Here is a 27,584-nt window from a genome sequence, read left to right as displayed (position 1 = left end):
TCCAAAAGATAAACACACACACACATACTGTTGATGAGTTTGTACAGTATTCAGTTTAGTACCCGTGTGAAGTTGGCGCTGATCTGCAGCTGGGACAGCGACTGCCGGATGTTGCGGCACAGCTGGGCGGTGGTGGCGTCCGACTCCTCGTCGTGACAGCCCGGGTCGCTGAGGCTGCGGTTGATGCTGGTTCGGACCAGGCTCAGGTTGAAGTTGAGTTTCCCCGTCGCCTCCTGGAGGACCTCCAGAGACACGCTGACGTTCTCCAGGGCCTCCTTCGTTTCCCGCATGGCTGTGTTGAAAGGGAAGAAGAAGAAGAAGCAGCAGCAGAGGAGTTATCAATAATTCATAAAGATCTTTTACATCTGTCTTGGGATTTTCTGTCGAATTGTTGCAACTGGAAGTGCATAATTTGTAGATTTAGATGCAGACAGCTATGAAGCTTAGGTTTTGGGGGATTTTCATGTGCAAACCCCAAATATAAGTAGCTTGAAAAATTACATATCCATCAGTTGACCCACAGATTTAACTTAATATTTACTTACAGTGTCAATATAAACCAGAAATAACTTGTATAATTTAAAACAAAAAGACTCATACAGGACACTCTGTACTTATTGTCAGGACCAGGCCTGAGCCGAGTGTAACAGTGAATTTCAAGTCCAAGTTCTGGTGGTGGTTTTACTGACTGACTGTATGTTGCCTCTGTAACATCTAAAATTAGATTTTTGGCTGCCAAACATCTTTTTAGCTTTTGGCAAAAAAAAAAAAAAAGCAGGAATGCAATGTGAATAATGTTAATTTGTTGGCTGCCTCTATTAAAATTGTTGCTGTTCAGTAAGTGACCCTTTCTGGATGCATCGCTAGACAGCAAGTCAGTGTTGTTAACAATCACAGTGCAGCCTGCAGCAGACTTGTAAAATTAAACAGGATGAAGAACTGAAAAACACGGGCATCCTCCAACACTGGTATAAAAGATGCACGAGTGCAGGAGAGGAAACGGTGAATTTACTATTGCATGACAGCACAGCAGGGAGTAAAGTGCTAAATATTTAGTCTTTCTTTCCCTCAGTGGAATATACAGTGTACTAATCTTGATCTTTACACTTAAAACTTTGTCTAAACATCTGCACCAGATGCTCAGACTCAGACTGACGACTCGGCTCAGCCCTCGTAGAGACACAAATAGTACACAAACATTAGGAAGACAAACTGGAGCCACAGTCATTTTACTGTGCTCAGACATTAATTTTACCACCTGAGCTACGGACAGACATGCTTTCAGTCAGTTGTTTTGTGTCCTTTGTGTTACAAGCCTGTATATTCTACAGTATATAGTCCATATACAGCTGCTTGTATTGGATTAGAAAGTAAGTAAATAAAATAACTACTTTAATAGTTAAAAAGTCAAATTTGCAAATAATAGCATTATAAAAAGAAACACAATACATATTTACATTAAAGCATATTTTCTTATGCTCACTTCACACTGGGGTAAAATGGGGGGAAAATCCAGGTAAGAGGACGATGTTGTGTTTGGGGTTTCGGTAAAATCAGGCCATTAACTTAAAACTTAAAACTGCACTAGGCAAGATTTTTATTTTATTATTATTTTTGTGGAAACAATCTGGTGACAGCAGAAAATAATCTGGGAGGCTGGAGGTGGAGAATTAACGAAGAAATATAATATATTCCAAAGTGAATGAGTCCAAAAAGAGCCGAAGTCGTCTTACGTCATTTGTGGTCGCCGGGTCACCAGACTGAGGTGGTGGTGGTGGTGTTGTTGTTGCGTAGTGCAGTTTTAACGTTATTAATTGGTTGTGTGTGTGACTCAGGGCTGTGATGGGTCCAAGTGCTCAAGGGAGAGAGATCACAAGGGAACAAATCACAGGAGTTCACGGGGGCGGGCGGGCGGGCGGGCGGGCGGAGGGATCAGGGGGTCAGAGGATTGTTCAGGGTCATTGTTCAGGTACTGAGTTACTGTTACCTTTGATGGCTCTCTCGATTTTCACTTTACAAAAAAAAAAAAAAAAAGCATAAAAAGAAGAAGATTGGGGGAGGGGGTGGAAGAAACTGAAAGATTATTACAAGTGACATTTAAGCACAAATAACAGCTCTTATTGTCTCATTGAACCTGGAGAACATTATTAGCTACGATGCCTCGAATCACTTAATGGCTCATGGAGCAAAAATACTTTGCAGTGCGGTGGCGGCGGCCTGTGTTCAGTATCTCCCAGCCGACTGTGATGTGATGTGATAGTATCATGACTGACGGAGGAAATTAAAAGTGAGCTTGTGTTACCTCCGGCCATATTGAGGACTCTGTCCAAGGCAGGATGAACCTCCTTATCCAGCTGATCGTGTATCCTTCCACCGAGCAGCGGACCCACATCTGTCAGAGGAGGAGACGGCATCAAGACCAACAAGTCGCTCTTTTTTTATTATGTCACATTTTTGGTGTCGCTTCCCAGGTTGTTGTTTTTTTTTTTGCTCTTTATCCATACATCTTCGATCTAATGTAGAGACAGAGACTTAAAGGACTAGTTCACCAAAAGATGAAATTCGCCCTCATGCTGATGAATACTCCAGAGTAGTTTTTTATTCCTCAAAGTGCATCTGGAGACCTGGGAGGCCGGTTCGTAGTCCAACGAAAACTTTATATGGGAGTAATAGGGCCCGGCACAAAAACGTCCATAAAACTACACAAAAAACATTTAATATTCCTCCACACTGCTCGGCCACTGCAATCCAAGTGTCCTGAAGGGAGATAGTCCAGAGTTTACTCGAGACAACATCATTTAGGACATTTTTACAGCCTATACTGTACAGTCCTGTATTGAATTTGCCTGGGGCGAGCTCTCGTGTTCACGCAACACACGCTGACATGACCGGACTTGCCTAAATGACAGGTAAACTCTGGAATTTATCCCTTCAGGACACTTGGATTGCCGCGGACGAGCAGTGTGGAGGAATATTAAATGGTTTTTGTGTAGTTTTATGGACGTTTTTGTGCCGGTCCCTATTAATCTCATATAAAGTTTTCGTTGGACTACGAACCGGCCTCCTGGGTCTACGGAGTATTCATCAGCATGAGGGTGAGTCAATAATGACCGAATTTCATTTTTGAGTCAACTATTCCTGTAATATTTTTTGTTTCATATCGGCAGTGCAGCTTTTACAGGTCTTAACTTCCAGGAAAGAAAGAGCTGCCTGGATTATAACACAGGGGGAAAAGTGGGATAAATCCTCTAGAGATGCTCTAATAACAGTCAGTAGACCTAGTTATGTCATAAATCTGTTGTAAAAACAAAGTCATAGAAAGTAAGACACAGTTAAGTTCAGACTATCAGCTTCATATATAGTATATATAGTAGTCTACTTAACGCACCATCAAGGACAAAGAGAAGGTGTACTCACGATTTAGGTCATAGACGACTTTTTTCTTGGCCGTGGCGTATTGGGATATTAGGTAATCAATTTGCTGCAAACAAGAAACACATCAGAGCGGAGCAGGTTTTTGCAGATGGCAGCGCACAGAAAATGAGCTGATTAGTCTCGTCACAAACAACAACACCAGCGGAGTGACACATGATTTCACTGTTATATTGTTTGTCATAATGAAATAGTGGGGGGGAAAAAACGACAAAATATGAGGCAGGGCTCTCCACTGTATTTACAATTATCGTTTAATAAACGGAGAATTTGTTTGGATTTTTTTGTTCTTATAAAGAAAAAAAAAACAGCCACAGGAGTGAGACTAAAGGTCTGGGCTTGTGAAATTTCATGGTATGAGAATGATGTTTTAGAAAGCAAATTTGTAGCTGTCGCACGCACAAAAGGTGAGAAAATTGTCTTTTCTCAGCTTGAGAGGATTACAGGAAGGAGGCATGACTAGAAACAGAAGCAGGCCTGACACAGAGGCACACACACACAGAGAGACACACAGACAGAGGCCTTCAACTCTAACAGCCTCAGATATATCAGGAATATTTTGACATTTGAATGATTTTAGAAATTTCCACCGTGACTGAACAGTTTGTTACGCAGCTTCCAAATTATTTCATTAGCTCAAATTTAGCTTGTAGCTTTCTGTTTTTTTTTTTTTTTTTTTTTTTTTTAAATCAAGTGCCCATATTGTTACATAATTAAATCCCCAGGACTGTTACACAATATGTTGTGATCAACATTTGTTTTGACAACACACAGCAGCAGGATGGGTCACGCTCCCACGATCAAACGCTAAACTGTCTTACCATCGGCGTGTCGTTGGCGAAGGTGTGCAGGTCCCTCATGTTGCTGTTGACCAGTCGCCGTATGTTCTTCACCTGAGAGCTCAGGTTCTGGTTGGCAGCGTACGCACACAGCACGCCAATCCTGTAAATACACAACAGACACACACACTGTGAACTTTGTGTCAACCAGTGACCTTTCTGCTCCTGCATCAGTCAAACCAAGTATAGCCGGAGGCGGAGGGTGTGTGTGTGTGCGTGTGTGTGTTACACATCAAGGTGATGGCCTGTCAGTAACAGTAGGGGTCAGTGTGCACCACCGTATTTACTTTGACAGCGTCCAGTAGGATGAGCAGAAGTACTCAGATCCTTCAGTCAGGTAAAAATACAGCTACAACATGTGTATAAATAACAACATCAGGACTGAGCTATAGGAGGTCTGGCTTCTCTGCTTATGCCCCACACATCTGGAAACATCTCCAGCTAAACTCACTTGTCCCATTCAATCACTTAAAATCATTCATTACTAATTTCCTGTCCTCCGGTTGTTCTTGTTTTCTCTGATTCTTTCTGTTTCTGTGCTTTACTGTATTGTATTGTGTGTATCTGTTCTGTCTTTTGTTTGTTTTTGCTTTGTACTCTCGTCTGCACTGTAAATGAGACTTGCCTCAGTGTACTAACGAGTTTAAATAAAGGTAACTAAACTAAACTAAACTTTGAAAACCCGCAAAATCAGCTTTAAGTACCAAACCGTAAATGGACAATTTCAGAATAATAATAATTAATTTCAGAATAATGTACTGAAGCAGCAACATAAAATTCACTTGGGTTTTGTAGCTTATACACATAAAAGGCTCCTACATTTTGCACAACAGCAGTAAAGAGGTGATTTAATACTAAGGAAAATATGAAGGTCAGGCATAAAATGCATAAAACTATAACTTTTTACCAGCTTACAGTTACAAATTCAAGGGTTTCCATTAAATGTCTCCATTATTCCATTATTCATTTAGTGTTAAATGTCAAAAAAGAGCCTATTTTCTCTGACCAGTGATCCAAATCCCAAATATATTTCATTTGTTATCATGTCCGACGCGTGGAAGCCCACCAATCCTCACATTTAAGAAGCCAAACCAACAAATATTTTGACATTTTGCATCAAATATTTTGGCCTACAAATGTACTGTAGGGCATGTTATGTGAAGCATTGATACATTAGTTATGCATCTATAGAAACACAATATGATTTATTTGTTGATTATATTTTGCATTATTAACATGAAGCTGCAGTAGTTGAACAATTGGCCATTGCTATGTGGAGTATTTTGAAATTTCACTACACAAGTAAATGTACTCAGCCACTCTGAGAATGAGCTTAATGCAAACTGCAACTGCACAAAGCTATTCTTGTAATGTGTATAACAAAAGCTATAATGTATTTTATGGTGTGTTTTTTGTTGGTGAGATAATAAGAAATGAAGTTCAGCTGAAAAATAATGTTATATCTCAGACAATTTACAAACGGAGGTGGTAGCAGTGAGCGCAGGTGTATCCAGATCGAGCTCTGAGGCTCCATCTATACAATCTAAGGTCCCTGGGTTGTAAACAAATTCAAATTAAATGCGAAAACACCGAAGTGCGTAAAAGCATACCATTAAAGTGAGTCTCTCGCATACTTCAAACAGACCTGAGTAGCTCGGTATACGAGGCTTAATTAGCTTGAGAAACATCAAGGGGAAAGACAGCCCATAATATTAAGCCGTTTCCATGACTCACTCTCATCCCAGCTGAATTTTCTTGCACGGCACCTCACAGCTAGCACTGCATACGTATTAAGTGTGTTTGTGTTTGTGTTGTGTGCGCTGCGTGGATCTGTGTACAAGTGAGCAATAGGGTTTGATCAATTTAAGAATAAATGGCCAAAGTGCAGGATCCAAAAAAAAAAAAAGAAAACCAAAGAAAAAGCAAAAACCTCCCTGACAGCACAGTTGTGTAACACAGCAACTCTCATTTATGGCAAAGCCTGAGTAGAATAAGCAGCTTTATGAATGATGTAAGATGACTCGCAGAAAGGAATAACAAAAGGACTGACTCAGAGAAGCCACTGGGAAGGTTTTAGATCAATGGAGATGAATCAGGCTGTTGTGAGTCACTGCATAATAAGACAGTGGTCTGTGCATGTGAGTCTGCCTGAGTATCTGTGGAGGTATATACGCACAACAACACATTGTGCGTACATGTATATACAGTACGTGTGAGTGCAGTGAACATGCAAAGTGAGGTTATGCCCCATTCATCAATTTATTGTAAATGCATGAGGCAGGTGGTGTGTGTGTGTAAAGGTAGCTCATCTTTACAGTCCTGTGATCTGCAGTTGTTGCTGCTGCTGTTGCTGTAGTCACAGTCTCTCTTTGTGGTTATAATCCTGTTAATCTAGTTTAATCTAAACCTGCATTATGCTGCAGACGTTTTGTCACATTAGGAATTTCACAGTTGCGTTTATGCCCCCAAGAATCCAACATGTTTGACACTTTCTCTTTTCAAGAAAGGTTTTAGATGTTCGCGCTCCCCGAGAGGACGTCTGTTATGATTCAGCGCCGTCGCATAAATAAAGTTGATTTGAGGATCGACTTGAAAGACGCCACCCACAGAAAAAAGGCAAAGCATGCTCATGACAAGTTGCAAGACTCCCAACTTTGTCTCTTTAGTTGTTGTTTTTGTGGGACAGTCAAAACTAAAATCATTTTTTGTTCTACTTTTTCTTATATTGTCTTTATTCTATCTAATATTTGTATGTATAGTTGAATTTTATACTGTTTACTCGCATCGTCACTTGCATATTGTTACATAAAACTGTTCTTTTTCTTTCATTTAGCTTGAATTCATAAACAATTGCAAAAACGTTCTGTTAATAAATTAACCGGCAACAGAATTAATTAATCGTTAGAAGAAGTTGTACTGCTTACAAAAACTTCAGTGTGTCTGCCAACATGTTTTAATTAACGTCAGTGTGGCATTGGAAATCAGAGACGACCCTGCGTCGGTACCACTGCTTCTCGTTTTGGAAACTCATTTGTGAGTTGGGACTGTTTTTTGGAACAAACGGTGGTGCAGCGAGTCAAGTTTTGAGAAGGTGGAAGTCGTGTTGTCAGAAAATTAAACCCAGAGGACGAGTGAAGGAAAATAATGCGTGCAATGTGCAGTTAATAATCTAAAAACATCATCACCACACCAGTACACGTATGTACTGTATGTATTTATGGTCCTTGGAGAACATGCGTGTTATCGGGTCACGTGCTGCCGTGTCTGGAGGAATTACAATGATGTTCTCCATAAATAGTGAGTGAGTGAGTGCGTAAACACTGTCGTCGTGTATAGGTGGAGACTTGGTGAGAAATCTAGGCCAAACAAGTAGGTTGGGGACACGGAGCAGTGGAACCATCCGGAACCAGGGGGAAGATTCAAAATGGCCACTTTCACAACAAAAGCCTTTTGTCCGGCACTTTTTTTTCCGTGCCCTCATGTTGTCTCTCACTCTCTCTCTCTCTTCTTACACAAGTGCACCACTCCACACACATGCTGTATTCCCTCTCTCTCTCTGACTAAAGCCTATACAGTATTTTCTTCTTCTACAGCCTGCTCTCATTTGTCTTCTTGCTCCCTCTCGTCTGTTTTTATCTACGTCTCCTCCACTACACCTCTATTCCTCAGTCGGCCTCATTCAGACTTTTTCATTGTCTCTCATTTTCCTACAGTAACCTTTTTTTCTCTTCCTCTCTCTTCCTCTCTCTCCCATCTTTTGCCCTCAGTTCCCTCTCTCCTCTACTCTCCTCTCCTCTCCTCTCCTCTCCTCTCCACCTCCCTCTCGTTTTTCTCTTTCTTTGTCTCTCGCTCACTCCCTCCACTCCCGCTGGTGTCCGGCAAGGTCGCTGGAATCTGCAGCCAAACAAAGACTCATTGAGAAAAACGGCAAAGTGGTTTTCCAAACGAGCCGTGTGTGTGTGTGTGTGTGTGTAGTACACAACCGTCCACCTTGTTCACTCGTTTGCTCGCTCGCTCGCCTCACTCAGTCTGGAGTTTGGGGTCGTCTGACTCGGTTCTTGTGCAGATTTGTTATTTAAGAGATGATGAAACAAAACAGGATAGAGAAACAAGAAGAAGAAGAAGAAAGAAAGATGGAAAAAAATACATGTTTGTGTTTGGAAAGCAAAATGATCAAACAAACGGCAAAGTCGAGATGACAAGCGAGGCATTGCCAGAGCTGGATAACAGAAAATAGATGAGGAGTGGATTCATGAGAAAGCCTGTTTCTCCTCACTGATGCTGCACAAGGTGGCGTACACCCCTCTCCCCTGTGGGCCTATGACTCTCAAAATGTCACCTTCACTCTACCTTTAAACCCTGCAGTGTCTCATATATCACATATGATAGAGAAATATTTCAGCCCACTCACCTGAAAAGTGCCTTTTTTTTTTTTTAAAGAAGCAGCAACATAAAATCCACTTGGATTTTGTAGCTTGTACACATAAAAGGCTCATACATTTTGCACAACAGCAGGAAAGAGGTGATTTAATACCAAGCAAAATATGAAGGTCAGGCATAAAATGCATAAAACTATAACTTTTTACCAGCTTACAGTGACAAATTCAAGGGTTTCCATTAAATTTCTCCATTAATGCATTATTCATTTAGTGTTAAATGTCAAAAAACAGACCAACAACCCTAAAGTTACAAACTTAAATTGCCTATTTTCTCTGACTAGTGATCCAAATCTCAAATATTTCATTTATTATCACGTCCGACAAGAGGAAGCCCACCAATCCTCACATTTAAGAAGCCATATTTTGACATTTTGCGTCAAATATTTTTGATTTACCTCGCCATTCCTTGTTTCCAAATATATATTATAGTAATTTCCAAGTAGCAGCTTCTCTGCTCTAATGTGAATACTCATGTTTTCATATTATCAGCAGCACCTGAACTGATGTGCCAGCTCACACTGTGGGTAATGACTATAGCTGCTTCTTGAACGAGTGCCCCACATTGACCACAGGGGACAATTCAAACACACAGTGTGAGGAAAATTCACCTCTAGCAACTTTGGTTAGAAAAAAAAGAGCAGAAAAAAAAGATCTGTGGTTCCTGTTGGAGTGAAAGCTAAACTCTCCCTGAGGCTGGAAACCCCACAACAGCAGATGAAGAGGAGCATCGAACTCGCAGCAGCGCAGCGCCCCAGAATCTAGGCCACTACTGGGGGCTGGGTAGTGAGTGTTACATGGTCTGGTGGCTCCATAGCTTTTACAAACTCCCAACAATGGCCTGCATTCAGTGTGATTGTAGTTGCGAGGCTGCATGGGACAGTCGCCTCTCGGCCCCTCCCTGCTTTTCACACTGCTGGGACTGGACCTCTATTATCCCGTCTGTCCATAAGAAGAGAATCAGAACTGTACTCACTGTAGTGACCTCAGACAAATGTTATTAATACTTGAAAAACCTGTTGATTTTAAATTATACTCAATACAATTTAATTCTGCACAATTACACCTGTAATGTTGAGCATTAATTAAAAAGTACGGAACAAAACTTTAACCTTCAGTGTGCCAGTTTGACCTCAGTGCTCTGTTTTCCAGCAGAACAGATAGATTACAACATAGCAGCTTGTTTTGTATGTACAGTATGTAGGACAATAAATCAGCTGACAGCAGAGTAGACCTACATGCATGAAAAGTGTGTATTGCCAAAATAACCCCCGAGTCTCTGCAACATTGTGACACTGCCACATTTAAAATAAACTTTGCCACCAATATATTCACTTAAAGCCTCTTATTGGCCGTCGTTATAATCCGTCTCCTCGCTGCTCACCAGGTCACAGTCTCAACGTTTCTGTGCAGCTTTGTCTCTTTATAAAGAATTTAACCAGACAATGAATACTTAAGCTTTCTGACCCCAGGGGCCTTTTTGCTCCAGGCGTGACAACCCGGTGAAGATGGGCCTGATATTTTCCCTCCTCCTCCTCCTCTCGAAGCTGATGATGTGTAAGTTTCTCTTGTCCATCCCCTCTAAGGTCTGGCTGTGCTGCAGTGGTTTGGTGGGAGACAACAGACCATTATGTCCTCAGTAAACAGTCCAGAAATGATATGAATACTAAACTCAGAGCCAAACAGCCTGTAGGGTTCAGCGTTGTGCACAGCCACAGCCACAGAAGGTCACTGACATTCAGCTGTGTTTAAGAACTCCAGAAGAGCCAAAAGGATTAAAAAACACAGTGTTTTTAAGTCATAATGACCATTTAAAATAGATTATCATACTGATTTTTTTTTTTATTGTTGGACAGAACAGTAGTTTAATTTGTTAGTTTGGTTGGATAGTGACAAAAATTAACTGAATTTTGGACTTGACAATGACAGTGCAGTTTAAGCACCTGCCACTATAGGCAGTATACATCTGTGCAGCTCGGTTTCTACAAGTTAAACTGAGGATAACTGAGAGCAGACAAGGAGGCTCAAGGTTCAAACACGTTTAACACCGAGCATCTTCCCATTTCACTGACGTGTTTGTAGTCAAATCACTGAATCCTTAAGTACCAGAGTCTCTATAATCTATGAAGAAGAGGCAGATCCAACTTCTTCCTTAAGGACTTCAAAAAAAAGTTGCTCAGTAAACCGTCCCTAGACACATACAGGTTAAAAAGACAATTAACCTTTCAGGCAAATATTAAGAGTGTGATTTCAGAATAAATGTCGGCTGTCCAAAAGACAAACAAGTCGTGTCAATGAATGAGTGATGAAGAATTTGCAAAGTGCAGATAATTTACTCTGTAAACAGCAACTTCATAACGACATCTTTTACTTCATTAAACCTCAACCAATCAAAGTTTCCCGCTTTGAATTGAATCAGCTGTGATTTGCACTTAATTATTCAGCTCCCCCACTACAAGAAGGACTCTCTGCCTAAAACTTCCTTTAGTGTCAGCACTGAAAGTCGTTTTTTTCCCCAGGGGATTGGTCTCCTGTAAAGTTAGAGACCAGCTGCATCACAGTGATTGGTTTTAATGGTGTGGTCTTTTGCTATTAAGTGGGATCAGTGGGGAGCAAACACGGCCAGATCCTGGGGTTTAATGTGGACTCAGTCTGCAGCACCTGAGCTCGGAAAGACTGGACTCCAAGCGTGTGATAAAAGCAGCTGTGGATAAAAAATAATTCCACTGTATGTGATCTGCATATCATCACATGCTCAATATCAAGTTTGCATGGAGTTACAGTATCTACACAGACAAATTAATGGAAATTAATAACCAATACATGTCACTGTGTCTTTGTCCTCAATTTGTGTGCTGTGTTTGTTTTTGATATAAACGATATAACCTAAACCTCATAACATGCAGCAGCAGGTTTATGAGAGTCATGAGGTCAACATCAGACAGGCAATGGAAATGAGAGGCAAATAGCAGAAAAGTCCATCGTGCACTTTTTGATGTAATCGTGTGGCGTTAAATTTCAATTCCTGGTTTGTAAATGCTGTAACACTGTGTGCACATGCATCAACATGCCACCGTTTGGTTTGAATCTCTGGCTGCTGTAAGATCTTAGTAAACACGAATTAAAAGTGCAGGTTCATATACTATACATCATTAAAGTTAAAAACACAGGCCCATATATTCTGATACGACCACATGCACTAAGGATATTGGATTGAATATTGGGGAATTGAGACTTTACCTTCATTCTTAGTTGGATGCCATTAAGTTTACATATTTACTTCTGGATTATATAGTCACTTAATAACTGGCCTGAGCTTGTCGTCCTGCTGCTAAAGAACTGCACAGTCTGTCTTGAATGAAATGAAATCACATTGTTGTCACAGTTCTTGATGAAAAACACCAACCTGACCCCTTGCCTCGTCTGTCAATGCTAATAACATGACCTGCCAATCAAGGCGATCTGTGGGATTTCTCATATGACAGCTGGTAGAGGGTAATGAGGAGGTTTGCTGAGAAGTAAACGTCTTCAGGGGTCCGAAGTATTTGACCTCATCTGGAACAGTTCATTTGAAAACAAACAACAACAACAACCTGGACAAGAAATGCAAAAAATAATTTTCCAAAAGAGGGAAAAACTGAGTAAAGTGATTCCCACTCTTCCTCGTGCTTCAAATGCAGTTTTCTACCACACGGCCACTAAGTATTTTTGGATGCAGTTTGGTATAAGATCTATTGAGACACTGAACCGAAAGCAGCTACAGTGAAACGACACTGAGTCGACCCTCAGAGGCACATGGTTGATGTATCCATTTCTCAATAGATCATTCCTTTAAGATTCACCAGGGGAGGAATCAGAGTGTCTGTGTGAGGAGGACTGTGTGTGACCACCAGGCCAGAAAATAAAGTCTCATTTTAAATCCCCGGCTGTGATACGTTGGCTGATTACAGCTCATAGCGGCCGGTAGAGTGTAGAAAAACCTTTTTTGTAGTCAGACAGAGCTAAATTCTCAATCACTCTGCGAGCAAGCTTGATATTCACTCCTCACCCCACTGCCCATAAAGTTAAAACACACACACAGTGACAGAAAGAAATGAAAGACGGCTCTATCTGCATTAGGGACTGCTGCTATTTTTGGGCTATAAATCCTTCCCCGAGATAGAGAGCAGAGCAGAGCACCCCTCACGTCACAGATCCTGCAGCTCTGCCTCCTCACGTCTGCTGTGTGCAACAGTGTGAACACTATCGTTGCTTCTCCCAACACAGTTATGAGTATGACCAATGCATTTGAAAAAGAAAGGCTGTCCGAGCCGTGAACGATCGATTTGTTACAGAATTCCTGTTTGGGTATTTTGTGCATTCGCTCACTCGCTCTCAAGAAGCCCCCAGGACGAAATGTAATTAGTGAAAAATAAAAGTTGACATCGTCGTCCGTGCTGCGGAAATGAGGGAGAATTAGGACGATTAAGGAAACGTGAGGCGTCTGCATGAGCAGCTCATTCTGACAACAACCTCTCCAGTTAATTAGCTTGGCAGCGGTTTGTGTAAAAGCTGCCATTGTGCGACGTCAGTGGCGGCGGTGTGTTACGTGCCGGGCAGCGATCATGCATCTATACTTGGGACATTGTGCTGCTGTGTTGAACCGACGCAGCTCAGTTCATTTCATTAATGGAAAGTTGTTTGTAAAGGACGAAAGAGGACACAATGACAAGATAAAACGTTGTTGTTTCCTGCCAGGTTTAATCCACTCGGATACATTTTTCAACACAATGGCAAAGTCTAGTTTACTGGAACGAGATGCTACAGTTGTATTGTTGCGTGCTCTTGTGTTGTGTGTTGTTGACTGTGCCTGGTACTCGTACTCCCCTCTCTGTGCCTGCTGTGTCAGCTTTGCTCTCATGTTGCATCAGTTGTGTAGTAGCCTCTGGAGCACCGTAACCGATGCAGACATTTATGCACATGGCCGTTAAAATACATCGCCCGTGTAAAGTAAAATACGTATCTGTGTATTCTGTTGCACTTTCTACTTTAAACCGAACGAGGCCGTCACATCGTGTCAGAATCAGACGACTGGGTTCTGACATCTCAATCACTGCCTCCATTTTTCTTTATGGTTTTTTTTCCCGTCCTCACGCTGATTCATATTCGTCCAGTGCTCTGCTGATTGATGGCTGCTTTCCAGGTTGGAAAAATAATAATCAACCAGAGCTTTGTAGGTGTGTAGGGAGAGAATGGGAGGATGTCACCGATCGGTGCCAGAGTCGGTGACAGAAAGAAATTGCCTCAAAAATTCAACCTGACGTTCAGAAATAACAGCTCTTCAGTCTGTTGTGTGTCTTTGATCTACACGATGGATGTCAGGTTAACTGCTTCCTGCAATCGCTACCGCTAACTAGTTCTGAGTTTTACTCTCGTCAATTTGAGACCAAACAGACGACACGGAACAAAGGAAACTGTGGAAAAACCAGAGAATGAAGGTGGATGTGATGCAAGAGTTATAGATAGTTTTAATAAAAGTTCACTTTAACAGGATGAATGTGTTGTGGATGAGTTCATGGGGGTTGATTCATCATGTTTCTTTACTGGAAAACTTGAGGGTTCAGTTCATCATCACTTCAGATCGATTACGGCGGAATAACCTCCGGGACAAATACATTAAAAGACACGGTAGCTCTAATTTACAGGCCGATAATTATGTCGTAATTATGTAGTAATCTGGAGAAATTACCTAGAAGTAATCACTGACCGACCCTCTTCATTCTGCTTCACTTTTATTCCATAATTACCCAGCATCCCTCACAGCAGTTCCCCAGTAATTATACGACTGCAGCAGCGGGGAATTATTTTGACTTTTCCTGTCAGTTTTTCTGCTACAATTTCTAACTCCAGACTCTTGAAATCCAAAGAACTTGTCGAAAACTTCCTCGAAAAAACAAATAAAGAAATGGAAATATAAAAAAATCTGAACTTATCGTGAACTTAAGCTCGAAGACAGCACTGAAAAATATAAAATAAAAGGACAACCAATAACAAGTATAAGAAAGATGAAGTGAGTGCAGATCGATCTGTTGATCAGGCTCTAAAAACCTTGTGTTGCCACAATATTAATTATTCAGAAGGCGATAAAATCATGTTTTTCAAACCTCAACAAACAGAAAGTCTCTGTATGAAAAGAGGCTCTGAATCGTTTCCACCCACAGACTCATGTAGAAACACATAAAACAATTCACAATATTTGCAACAACAGAAATTCTCCGTCTGTACTTTCTCTGCCAGAAATTGCCCAGGACACATGTTGATATAATTGGTCCCTTAATGTTTTTGTGTTTTTGTATGTTATTATTATAATCACTTTGTACTTTAAAAGTGGCTTCATTTACTTTTGCTCCTGCTGCTTTTCCCCCTACAGGCGCTGGAGTTAAAGTGTCATTGTACTTCAGTTTTTTTTTTAGTTTTTTGCTGATTGTAAACGCTCCAGGTCTCCGGCTCTGGCACCAGAAAATGAATTCCCTGCAGCTCGACGATCAGTCAGAGAGTGACGTCGTCTGCACAGTCGTTGTGACTTCCTTTTATAACAGTGAAGCTGCTACTCATCACGCTATTAATGACTCCCCTAAAAATAAGAGAACATGTGATGACTCCTCAGGGAGGCTGTTAAGTGTGCGTTACAGGAGGTAGGAGTGTATTTTTTGTTGTGCGTGCGTGTGCGTCTCTAAGTGACTAATTGTGCGTTGTGTTTTTTGGCTTCATGTGGGAGATTTCAGTCATGTAAGCGCGCGCGCGTGTGTGTGTGTGTGTGTGTGTGTGTGTGAGAGCAACTGTGAGTGAGGCATTTTGCTCCAATTAGGAGTTACAGTAGGAGGAAGCAGAAGATGGAGAAGGAAAAGTGCAACAGGTTCATTTAGACACATAAGAGAAAGTTTAAAAAAAAAAGTCCAGGTGCATCACTGCCAGATGTGTGACAATTATATTGAGCCTCATGTAAAACCATGTGTGTTTGCACATGTGGAGAGGTTAATGCGCACAGTAAATGATAGTGAAAGGTCTGTTAATGTAGTAAATGATAGTGAAAGGTCTGTAAAGCTTTGCAAAAACATGAGAGGTTCTTTTCTATATGTCTATTATGGGCATTAAAGAGGAACCAAGCAGGGTTTCTCCCGTGGCTATGCTACATTTTTACCTTAATTAAAAAGCTCTGGACTAATTGTGATAGTTGTGATAGTTAACTACATGACTTGTGACTTGTTACGAGCGAGAACGGAGGCTCTCTGCCTTCACCTGGCGTCTCATGGCTGAAAACCAACCTTGTATAGTTACTCGGTCGCCGCCCCGGTGTCCCAGCTCTTGTCTCTGTGCACAGCGACACAAACGTGCTCCGTAACCGGCAATCTTTTGTTTATAATGGTTAAGACTACACAAATATACACATTCGTATATGTTATATAATGTTATCCACCGCTCCTTATATTGATTTTTTGCTGGCTTCGTTGTAAACAAATACACATGGTCGAGAGGAGCGTTAGCAAAACAGCGGAAAAGCGATCGGACTTACATAGTTTCCCTTTAACTGAACTGATTATAGTGAATCAAAGTGTTTTGCCCCCTGAGTTGAAAATCATAGATATGAGCTTTTCTCTCTTTGCTTCTTTTTGTGGTGAATATATTATTAAATGCATTATGTTTGATCATTTATGCAGTTATAGGGCTGTAGTCATTCTCCACAGTTAATTAAACCGGGTTTTTCTGCAGGTCTGATCACCATGATCACAACTGGATCAAAACAGCCACGACACAAAAGTTTTAGGACAATAAAATAGATATGATGGGTAACCTTTACAAAAATATAAATAGAATAATAATTGAAAGATTGACCATGTGTTACAGGATGAATTAAGAGTTTGGTTGCATGTGATGAGACCTCAGTCCGCTCTCAGGAGGGTGTGGTTGTTGTGGTGCTGTCAACACAAGATTGTGGACGTTAAGTTTCAGTCTCAGTTTCAAAAAATGTCACACCTCCAACGTTTGTAGTTACACGCCTCAATTTGGTGGTAAACGTGTCATAAAGATCAGTTAGTATATAAAGCTGCAACACTGAGAACATTTCAAGAAATAATATGTTGTAGTGGAAAAGTCAAAGCAGTCAAATGTATGTGTGATATGACGACATGAAGCCGTACTATATTTTCAAAGCAGAATTTGTAAACCTGATTTAAAAACCACCAGGATCTTAAAGGACAGACAGGTTCTCTAATTCTTCATAGGTTTTATTATTTTTCTTTATTTCTTAATTCTTTGAAGCAATGTGTTTAGTAAATTCTTTTAATTATACAGTATCATAGGCTCTTATATTTATTCTCAATACTAAGCTCCATGTGGTCTGATGTGATGCATTGTCTATTTAGTGTATGCCATGTAGGCTACATGTACAGTACCACGACACCTGCTGCTCATACAGTAACTTATTGCCTCATGTGGGATTAATAAAGTTGTTTGAATTGAATAGAATTGAAGGTTTTCTGTGCATAAAAATATTTATTCACATTTCATAACATGTTTGATTTAGAAAATGTCCATGTCACTTCTCTGCTCTCTGTAAAACCTCTTAGCACTCAGTGTTGTGAGCATCATGTTGGGACAATGGTGCATTGACTGACTGTTGGTGTGCGTGTCTGTCTGTGTGTGTGTGTGTGTGTGTGTAGGTCACTCCTCCTCAGCAGGACAGCGACCGTGGCGTCCACATGTTCTATTAGTGAAGTATGAAAGTGAAAATATCCAGCTGTTCTGTAGTTTTTCTACAGAGTAATAGAGAAAAAACAATTATAGTAAAAAATAAATCACCACCCACAGATGAGTCAGTGTCTTGTGGTTAGGCCATTTAATGCCCCCGCACCCCCCCCCCCCCCCACCCCCTTGCTGTTACCCCAGATATCAGATATATCTAATGTGAGGACGACAAACTGAGATTTAATGCTCAGTTCACTGTCGCCTGCGTTATTATCATTAATTAGACCTCGTCTGATTAGCATTAAATTACTGAGCCCGTAATGTTGGGACCTTTTGTGTTTAATAGCGTTGGACACACAGCGACTGAAATAGACCGCTGAAATGCATGTTGGGTAACAGCATGAGGCAGGGGTCTTCTTCTTCAGTCGGCCCGAGCTGAGGGAAAGATCTTCTGTCTGTCATTTTATCATTATAAATCCAGGCGGGGGTTTTGTGTGGAATCGGAGCTGATTAGCGGGGACTGAAATAACTCGCGCTGCTCTTTGCTCGTGTCTGGTGGTGAAGCTTTACAACGACCGTCAGGCGGCATAAAGACACACTGGTTATTATTATTATTATTATTATTATTATTATTATTATTATTATTATTATTATTATTATTATTATTATTATTATTATTAATAAACACAACTGTAGAGTTGTGCAGTGTTGTGCTGTGAAACTGACACAACACTGGTGATCAGAAGTATCAATATTGGAAGTAATTGATAATCATACAGAACCAATCTGTGCATGTGCATCTGATCCTGTATCACTCATAGAGCTTATAGTGTTATTATTGTTGAAAACGTAAAAATAAAGTTCTTGCACACAATCAGTAATTTAGGAGAAACAGCTGATCTGTTCTGACGAGGACACGACACACAACAAATGTTTTTGCTGTTACCATGACAGCAAGTGTAAGCCACAGTCTACAATTAGCGTTGTGTTGGTGCTAACTGCACTACCAGTAGCCGATGGATGGATAGATAGATAGATAGATAGATAGATAGATAGATAGATAGATAGATAGATAGATAGATAGATAGATAGATAGATAGATAGATAGACTAGGTACTTTATTGATCTGAGGGAGCCTGACACAGACATCTGTAACATCTGTAACATCTGTAACATCCAACAACGTGTGAACTTCAAACGTCTGAACCGTTTGAACTGTTGGATCAAACCTCAGTCGCTCCTTTCTGCTTTTTCAGTCCTTTTCTTTATCTGTTTGACATTTTATAAGGATATTCTTCTAATTCATAAATTAAATGTATATATTTCTTTTATTATTGTGGTACTACAGTACATAAAAGTTAAATTAATATAACTGCCTGTCAAAACTGTTTTGTGCAGTAGCTCATAGATCCAGTTGAGGTGTGAATGTTAAACCAATGCAGCTGCTGAGTATTAATTTAACTGTAAGTGTAGAACATAACAAATATTTATTTAATTTGTTTAGGTTTAATCCAAAACTGCATATAATCCTTCAATTTTAAGATCTGAAGCTGCACTAAAGGCCGCGCGCGGTCTCAAGGAAACTAACTTGTTGAATGTGTTTTCTGTCTCATTATTAACTGTATACAGTAGATCCATAATTATAAATATGGATCAACATGAAAACAGATAACATTGTGTTTCTGTCTTCATATGTTGCTGATTAGACGACGACTGTCTGAACCAATTAGTTTAATTTTTGCGCAGCCAAGTTGAAAACAGAGACTAAACAACAAAACATATTGTTTCCTTAATTCAGGTTATTTAGGCTCAGTGAAGCCAGAAGAGACAAAAAGTGACGACAACAAGGCTGTTTATGTAAATCCATTATTACCACATTGTTGTAACGACTCCAGTTCATCCAGCTGTGAATCTGCCTCTGAGTGGAGGAGGATGGTCGTTAGAGTCGTCACTCAGTGTTTTCTACCTTATGTTCCCAGATTCAGATTGCGAGAGAAATCGTTCTGATGTATTTAAACGCTGGGGTAATTGGAGGATTGATAATTAATGAAGGCCTGTTAATCAGTTTATGCTTATTTAGATTTCAATCTACATTCACCTAATTTAACCTGAGGAGAGAGCTGCTAATAAGACAGCTGCACTAATCACAGTGTTACTTTAATCTGGCTCTGATGAAATTATTAATGTTTATGTTAATGTCCTGATCTCCAAACACTATGTTTATCTCCACGAGGCTGAGCCTGATTTTTCAGCCTGCAGCATTTAAAAGAAAAGAAAAAAAAAGACAAACAGCGACACAGAATGAACTTTACATCTGCTGCGCGTTTGCTCGATGTGATCGCATCGCACGCTGACTGTGTTAGTCAGGCAGGCGGCACATTTGTAGCCGGAGCGATCGAGGGATGGAGTGCTTGCTGCCTTGCGTGCATTTTTCAGCAATAGAGAGAGAGAGAGAGCTGCATCCATGTGTGAATCAAACCCACAAATCCCTGCAGCGCTACTCCAACCCCAGTGAACGTTACTCACTCACGTTTAACAACAACAGCCACCGCTCTTCGGCAGCTCCTCGAGGACTTGACCCCGTCACCTTCACCACAGTGGGTTGATGTACGGGTGAAATCTTCTTTTCATCTTTCCTGGTGCAGATTTATATTTATTCAAGTTTTTTATTTTCTTCAGTTCAGTATAATTACTCCTCTCTGGGTCATGTGCTGCTGGTTTGACTCCAGTGTCTGATGTATAAAGTAACTGTCAGATTCAGGGCTTGAGAAAACAAACAGTTTTTCCACCTTACTCTGATTTGTTTTGTCTGAATGATCCAATATTAATTCCTAAAATCCTATAATTTATCTTTGCATTTGCATCTTTTCTCCATTCTACATGCTGTGTGCATAGTTGGAAATGTTTTATCTGCAGAAATCGTTATTTAAAAATAGAGTAAAGTTGATGATAGTCGGCTGTTTGACCTAAACCTGACTAGTTTGAGTTGATGTGGAAATGCCACTGTCATTGTTGAAGAGATATTATCTCTACTTATGAGATGTGAGTCTGTGGAAATCATCTGACCAGTGAGTCCTTTTCCAAATCGCTAATTTTAAAGGGGAACTTTGCAAGTTGGTCACGTTTTTCAATTTTGTTGTTTACCTGAGTAGAGGATTAATCCAAAACTAGAGAACACAGGACTATTTCTCAAAGAAACAACAGCGTCGCTAACTTGTTGAATGCAGCAGAAAACTCAGTTTCCTGGATGAATTCAGATTTTTCTTTGACCTGACTGAATCATTAAGACCTTTAGTTTTCCAATACAATGCTGCACTGGTCTGTGATCAATCAGTGAAGGTCCCCCCCCCCCATTTTTAATCAGCGCTGTTAAAACCCACCAGCTGCTGTTAGTGGCGGCCATGTATTCACAAAATTAGATAAAGGAGCTCTCAGGAGCGGGCAATATAAAGTCAGGATGCAGTATTTATGAGTTACATTAATCCTGTGCATTTGGATTCACCGTGCGTTTCTTTCTCTGGCAGGTGCATTAAAATAAATCTAATTAAGAAGCGCAGGGGAAGCCATCTCAGTCACCCTATGGGTGCGCCATATGCTATTTGTATTTTGATGAATGTTATTTGAAGGTAACTTTGAAGGCTTCTCGCTCTCTGATGCTGCCAGGAAAATATATATAACCACAATTTTCTGTACGACGAGTTGCGTCTTATCATTTTGAAAGAAGTGAAACACCTGCACGCTGCAGTTAGAGGCAGATAAATCCATATTACAGATCAAATAAAGAGCTCAGCTTCAAAGATATACCGCCAAAGAGATGTAAAACTTCCATGCAGAGAGACACGTGTATGTAGTTTACTGTCGGTAACGTCTCCTTCTGGCACATAATTCAGTGTCGAGCTCTGTAATATATCATTGTTTCTCTTCTGTCTCATCCTTGGACTTGTTATTGTCCTCACCCTCACCTTGGCGTCTCTTACCCGTCTTAATACGGTTTTTACCACTTCTCAGGAAATAAATATCAGCCTGCCACTCCTGCACCCCACCTCGCCTGTCAGCTTTCTGGAGGCGGTAAAAAGCGGTCTGGGCCCAGGCCCTGGGTAGACTCATCCCTCTCCTGCCTGTAATTGCTTCATTAGAGCCTCCGCAGCGTCTCTGCCTGGTGGCTTGGGAGGTTTAATAAGAGCACCCAGGATGCTCTCAGACTCCCTGCGTCTGTGCTGCCAGGATATTGCTGTGGAATTTCTAATATCCAGGCGTCTTTCCCAGTGAAGACAGAAAGTCAAAGAACATCAAACTAAGTACATTCCTGGATCCCTTCAGTCAAGCACAAGACGACAAAAAAAAAAAATGTTGCCTATTGTTATGTGGCTACATCCCCCCAGCAACAACTTCTACTTCTTCTACTTCTTCTGCTGCTGCTGCTGAGGCTGTGCAGCAGAGACTGGACCGAGTTTCCCATGGTCCAATTTCTTAGAGATATAGTTACCGTCAGTTATGTCGGACGTATAGAAGGAAAACTCAAAGCTTCACCCCAGAAACCTGTTCAGTCTTCTCCTATTTACAGTACTTCCCCCGTCACTTTTCATTACCTACAGCAGCAGTTTGAATCCAATCTCATCACCTGCTTCACTTCCTCTTTCTCACTTTTTCCAGGATGCGGTTGCTTCAGTATTAAGAAAATAGTAGCAGCAGCAGCAGCAAAAAAAAAAAAAAAAACTACCTTTGCACTAAAAACTGTGAGGAAACATTTTTCCATTCGTTCTCTATTATGCATGACCAACAGGCACAGATGTGTATAAAAAAAATTGGATCAACTTTGATAGAAATGTCTCTGGTGAGAGGTTCGGAAAGATTCTGGATAAAGACGTCGTGAACTTTAAATGACCTGCTCTTACACTGATGATGCTGCTCCGTGGTAACACCTTTTGTTTATATGAATCTCGAAGAATCACTGAGGGCATGCCCTAGTTCTCAGCGAGTGCACTTAACACAGAGCGAATACACATGAAAACAACTAATGAGAGAATAAACAAACAGCAGAACGCAGTTATAAAAACAGTCACATTCAGAGGCAGAGGAGCTCGTGATCATGGTTTTACTTTGACCAATCGTTTGCTGTTGTTGTTGAGTTGTATTGGGTAGTGAAATAATAGTAAAGTGCCCCATGTGGCTTATGGGATGTCGAGTCTTAGCCAGTCACTTAAATGGGTCAAATGATGAGTCTGAGTTTAATAAGGAAGTGATAGCTACATGATGCAGTTTACGATTTTATAAATAGAAACTGTCATGTTTTACTCTGCCACCAGTAGTGATGAGCAGAGTGATAAACTGAATGTAGTGGTTCATTCAGGATTGATTTTAAATGCATCTTTTCTTAGTAAGCAAAGGTTTAATAACAGATTTCAGTGGCAGCAGAGCAGCGTTTACATAGATTCATCTTTGTATTATAAGTATTTCATGTGCATAAGCTGTAAAGAGTCAAACACTGTGTGAAATCCTGAACCAGTGATGATAGTTTGGATTAATTAAAAAAACAAAGGCCATCTTACTGATAAATTCCTCAATTACAACAAAAAATAATAATTCAAACTTTCAGAAGTCCAGGAAATCTTCCTGCTCCGACCACAATCTCTCATCATCTTCTGCCAGAGCTACAATCTTATCACTTTCTTTTGCTTCTATTTTTTCCCCTCTGCCGGGGCGGTGGATGCACAACATGAGGAGAATTCACCCTCGAGTCCGTCTGTAGGATATATGTCAGTTAAAAGCAATAATCTGAATCTAAAGCCAGGATCCTCCGGAGGAGCGCAGCTGTCACTGTCTATTTACTGAGTATCTACTCTAAAGGAGAGCCAATGTTGGCAATGAGAGTGATTTTCATTGTAAATCAGAAGCAAATGGAGAAAACAGACGTAGATACGACTTGAAATTCCTAGACTGAAACAATAAATATCGCTTTTTACCATTTACAATCGAGGATTTGCACCCAAAGCTTTTACGATTGCACGAAAACCATTGAAAAAATGTTTACAAAGTGTATTTAAAATAAGGGAATTGACAGCTGAAACAGTAATGTAAAGAAACCCTCAAGGCAGGAAGAGTAGGAGAAGAAACAAATTAAACTTATGAGCCATTTAATATAAAAAAAAATATAGTAAATAAAAGCTTCAGTGTCAACGCTCTGCAGGTTTTAATGACCGCTGCTTAGGCTGAGCACTATGAAGGCTGCTGCCACATAGTATCTACAGTAGGACTTTACTATATATAGAAAACAGCAGTGGGGGAGGAGGAGGGGCAGCACAGGCTGATGACCAGCATTTATGTGTGCGTGAGTTTGTGTGTGTGTGAAAAGGGCACATATGATGAGTATGAGTGTGTACAGTATGTTTTTTGCAGGAATGTGTGCACAACTGTAGAGGCAGGGACGTAGCTCGCATATAATCTGTGTTTGTGTGTGTGTACAATGCATGTTTCCACCAGAAAGCACACGTCTGCTTGCGAGTTTATTTCCTCTTGTTTTGCTTTTGTGCATGTGTGTGTGTGTGTGTGTGTGTGTGTGTGTGTGTGTGTGTGTGTGTGTGTGTGTGTGTGTGTGTGTGTGTGTGTGTGTGTGTGTGTGTGTGTGTGTGTGTGTGTGTGTGTGTGTGTGTGTGTGTGTGTGTGTGTGTGTGTGTGTGTGTGTGTGTGTGTGTGTGTGTGTGTGTGTGTGTTTGTGCGAATGCGTCACACTCACGTGATGACCAGTGAGGTGGAGAAGAGCAGCGTTCCCAGCAGGCCTCGCCGGCAGTCCGCGTTCTTCCTCTGGCGCTGGTGCATCTCGCCGCCGCAGTTGTCACAGCAGCGGCACAAGCAGAAGAAGAGGCCGACTATCGGCACGAGGACGGCGAACAGCAGGCCCACCGCCGCGCACACGAGGAAGCCTATCTCGTAGTAGATGGCCTGGGGGGTCAGCGGCGGGAGGGAATGACAGGAAAGAATAAAAAAAATGAGATGAAGAATAATAAAACATAACGGGTAATGGTAATGAAAGGAGGAGAGAGAGGCATCGTCGAGGAAGAGAAATACGGGAGATGAGGTGGTGGTGGTGGTGGGAGGGGGGTTTTAGAAAAAGCAGGATTGGATCAGGAGAGGACAGCAGATGAGTCGGGGAGTGAGGGAGAGAAGAAAGGATAGATTAATAACGACATAAAGGAGGAGAAGGCAGGACACACACAAGGAGGCAGAGGATAAAATGAGCAACAAATCTAAAAATATCTGCCAGGATCCCACTGCAGGAAACTCTCTCTCCCTCTCTCTCTCTCTACTCTTTGTCCAAAGGGGATTTGTGGATAAACAATGTACACATTGCGTAACACTACTCACTGCCGGAGAATCCTTTTCTTTCCACGTCTTAAACACCACAAGCAAATTCAATCATCACCTCTATAAACTACACGATTACACAAGAAGATAAAAGAGTCTGTGGCACACGGCTGCACGGTTGGACCCAACAGTGAATAGTGACTCTTTTTTTAAAGGTTGTTTCTTTTTTTTATTTTACATAAAAGTGCAATAAAGTGCAAAAAATGCACTGAGAAGATAACAAGAGTTGAAGGATGATGGGGAGGAGGAGGAGGGGGGAAAAGCTCAAAGGAGTCAGAGCCATCCATGCAGCCCTGTGGTGCAGTTTCTTTTTCCTGCTCTAATGAAAGAGAAAGACGGCGTCTCTGATGAAAAGAAAAAAAAAACCTGCTTCAGTGGGAACTGGACAAGGCAGCTCATGCACTGCAGCAAAACTCAACCCATGAGAAGCTAAATAAGCTCCTGTGGTGAGATAATTACACCTATTTCAGTGAACTTCTTCCCTTTTTTAATGATTTCACTGCAAAAGAAGTTGATCTCCTCTGTTGATAAATTGGAAAAGATTGAAGAAGGATGCGAGGGAAGTTTAAGCAACCGTGAAATAGGTAAAAAAAAAGAAAAAAAAGATCCGAGGGCAGTGACAGACTTGTGTCACTTGGCTCCAAATGGGATTTTTTAGTGACATTTTAAGGTGTGAAAACCTCACGACTCCAGTTTGAGATTGAAGAATTACATGGTCCTCCGTGGAGGTCGTAACAATTTGTCCGTCCTGTTTATATCGACCTGGCTGCAAGACTGAACTCTTCTCACACAACTCATAAAGTAGAGCCTCTAAAATGACCATTAGGGTTGAATTAACGGTACTTTGAACTGAAAGTGACCATCGCACCTTCATGTAGAGAGGATTTATTTCAAGTCCAGCTAAATGAGTGCAGAAAACTGAGAGTGTTTTAGGTTTGATTTGGCAAAAACTAATCAGAACCTGATCTTAAAGGGGACATATTATGGAAATATCACTTTTTGAAGACTCTTTAACATATATTTGTTTGTCTTGCCTTCTGGCCCCCAAAATGTGAGAATTGACAAAAAAAATCTGTAATGTGCAGGCTCCCTAGATTGAAATCTATGTGGTTTTACGAGCTGTTCCCTCAGATGTCTTTCCGTGATGTAACTACTATCTAGCCTTCGAATTCGCATAACCCCACCCCTACCTGGTACCGGTAGAAGGGGTGGGGCAACCAGTGGTTGATTTGCATTTAAAGGGACAGGCACTGAAACCAGCCGTCCTGAACATGGCTGTTTTGAGAGGATGAAAAAAGCTGTGATGTTTTATCTTTGGGGTATTTTGACCAAAGCATGTCACAGACTTGTCTTTAAGACACCTGGGAACTATTTTAATTTGTGGAAAAGGGGCATAATATGTCTGCTTTAAACTACGACGTTTGTTTTCACATGCACTTGCACAGGCGGCAGTTGTTTGTTTGGGTTAAACATTTGGTGGACAGAGGTCAGACAGTTGGTGAAGGTCAGTGAAGTCTGGAGTGAGCACAGAAATGCTGACGGCTCGGCTGAATATCTTTTATTTCTTATTTATTTGCGTTGGGGTTCCTCCTCCTCCTCCTCTTCCTCCTCATCTCCCTGAATAGTTGTCCGTGACATCTGCACATGCCTCATCACAAAGTCTCAGTAATCCTCGACTCTGATTGAACATCAGAAAGTACTCGAGGGGACTTCTTACACGACTTCTTATGAAATTCCCCCTGATTTGTTGAGAGAGTTAAATTGCTGCTGTTGGCAGGTTCGGCTCTTCCACCTCCTCTTGTCGTGTACCACAGCTCTGCTACTTAATCTGCCCCTATCTAAACCTCACTCAGCACAGGCTTTGGAAATTGGCAAAATTGAATAGGGGATTGGTAATTCCCACACCGTATGTAACTTGTCACAATGAAGTTCAATGGCTTCTCATTATAAAAGGATCAAAGCGGCGCAGCTATCAGTGCTCCTGAATGGACGGCCTGCTCTCCCCGCTGATTCACGCTAATCTTAATCGTCCTCGTAGGTCATTGACCCTGCCGCCTCCAGGGACTTGCAGCTCTTGCTTTTTAACATGCAGAGAGAGAGAAAAAAAATGAAATGGCTTCTGAACGTTTCAGAGAGAAATATTCTTCTTGGGCTCATTCGGAAATCTTTGTGCAAACTTGGAAATCTCCAGTGGTGAGTGTAATCCAAATTATGAAAGCCCGCGTTTGGATGAGTGAGGAGGATTCTGGCTGTGTCAGGAATATCATTTACAAGATGTAGGAAGAAGAAGAAGAAGAAAAATAGACTTTCAGCAGCAGCGTTTCGAACATTAAAGGAATTTCATGGTCAGTGCAAACAGAGAGGAAAACAGCAGCACTGTGAAGATACAGAGAAGTGTATAAGAGGAGGAGGAGGAGGAGGAGGAGGAGACACCGGAGCTTGTGTGAGTGAGTGCACGTCGTCCCATGTCAACTAAAAGCACCAATGTCAGCCCAGTTGTTAAGGACACTGTGCAAATCTGAACGCTTGCATTGTCATTCTGCTCCTGGGCTCCGTTTGTTATTGGGCGAATCTTCACAAAAAAGGTCGGAGAAAAAAAAAAATGGGGGGGAAGCTTTTATTTTTTCCATCACTCTTCAAGAGGGCCTGCAGCTCTGACTATTTCTGGACTGTAGCTTTGTCTTGGCGAGTGCCCAAAAAAGAAGAAGAAGAAGGTGACCTGAACAAGAACAAACTGGATGGTTGAGGTGAAGACGGCCATTTCTTTTTAAATCAGGTTTAATCAAAGCAG

At 41.2% G+C, this 27,584-nt stretch overlaps 1 protein-coding gene across 1 annotated transcript in view; it reads right to left on the bottom strand.

Annotated features, from left to right (window-relative positions):
* Positions 1 to 27,584, bottom strand: part of prom1a (prominin 1a) — a 93,842-nt gene that overhangs the window by 21,681 nt on the left and 44,577 nt on the right. The window contains exons 4-9 of the mRNA XM_083980467.1: positions 24,165 to 24,370; positions 4,254 to 4,374; positions 3,418 to 3,481; positions 2,303 to 2,392; positions 1,988 to 2,011; positions 63 to 292 (exon numbers count right to left, since the gene is read on the bottom strand). Of these exons, the coding sequence (XP_083836593.1) occupies positions 63 to 292; positions 1,988 to 2,011; positions 2,303 to 2,392; positions 3,418 to 3,481; positions 4,254 to 4,374; positions 24,165 to 24,370 (735 nt within the window). The remainder of the gene's footprint in view (positions 1 to 62; positions 293 to 1,987; positions 2,012 to 2,302; positions 2,393 to 3,417; positions 3,482 to 4,253; positions 4,375 to 24,164; positions 24,371 to 27,584) is intronic.

This window comes from Trachurus trachurus (assembly GCF_905171665.1).
Source record: "Trachurus trachurus genome assembly, chromosome: 10".
Lineage (NCBI taxonomy): Eukaryota > Metazoa > Chordata > Actinopteri > Carangiformes > Carangidae > Trachurus > Trachurus trachurus.
The sequence above is the reverse complement of the archived record's forward strand: the minus strand, read 5'-3'. Positions and strand labels throughout refer to the sequence as shown.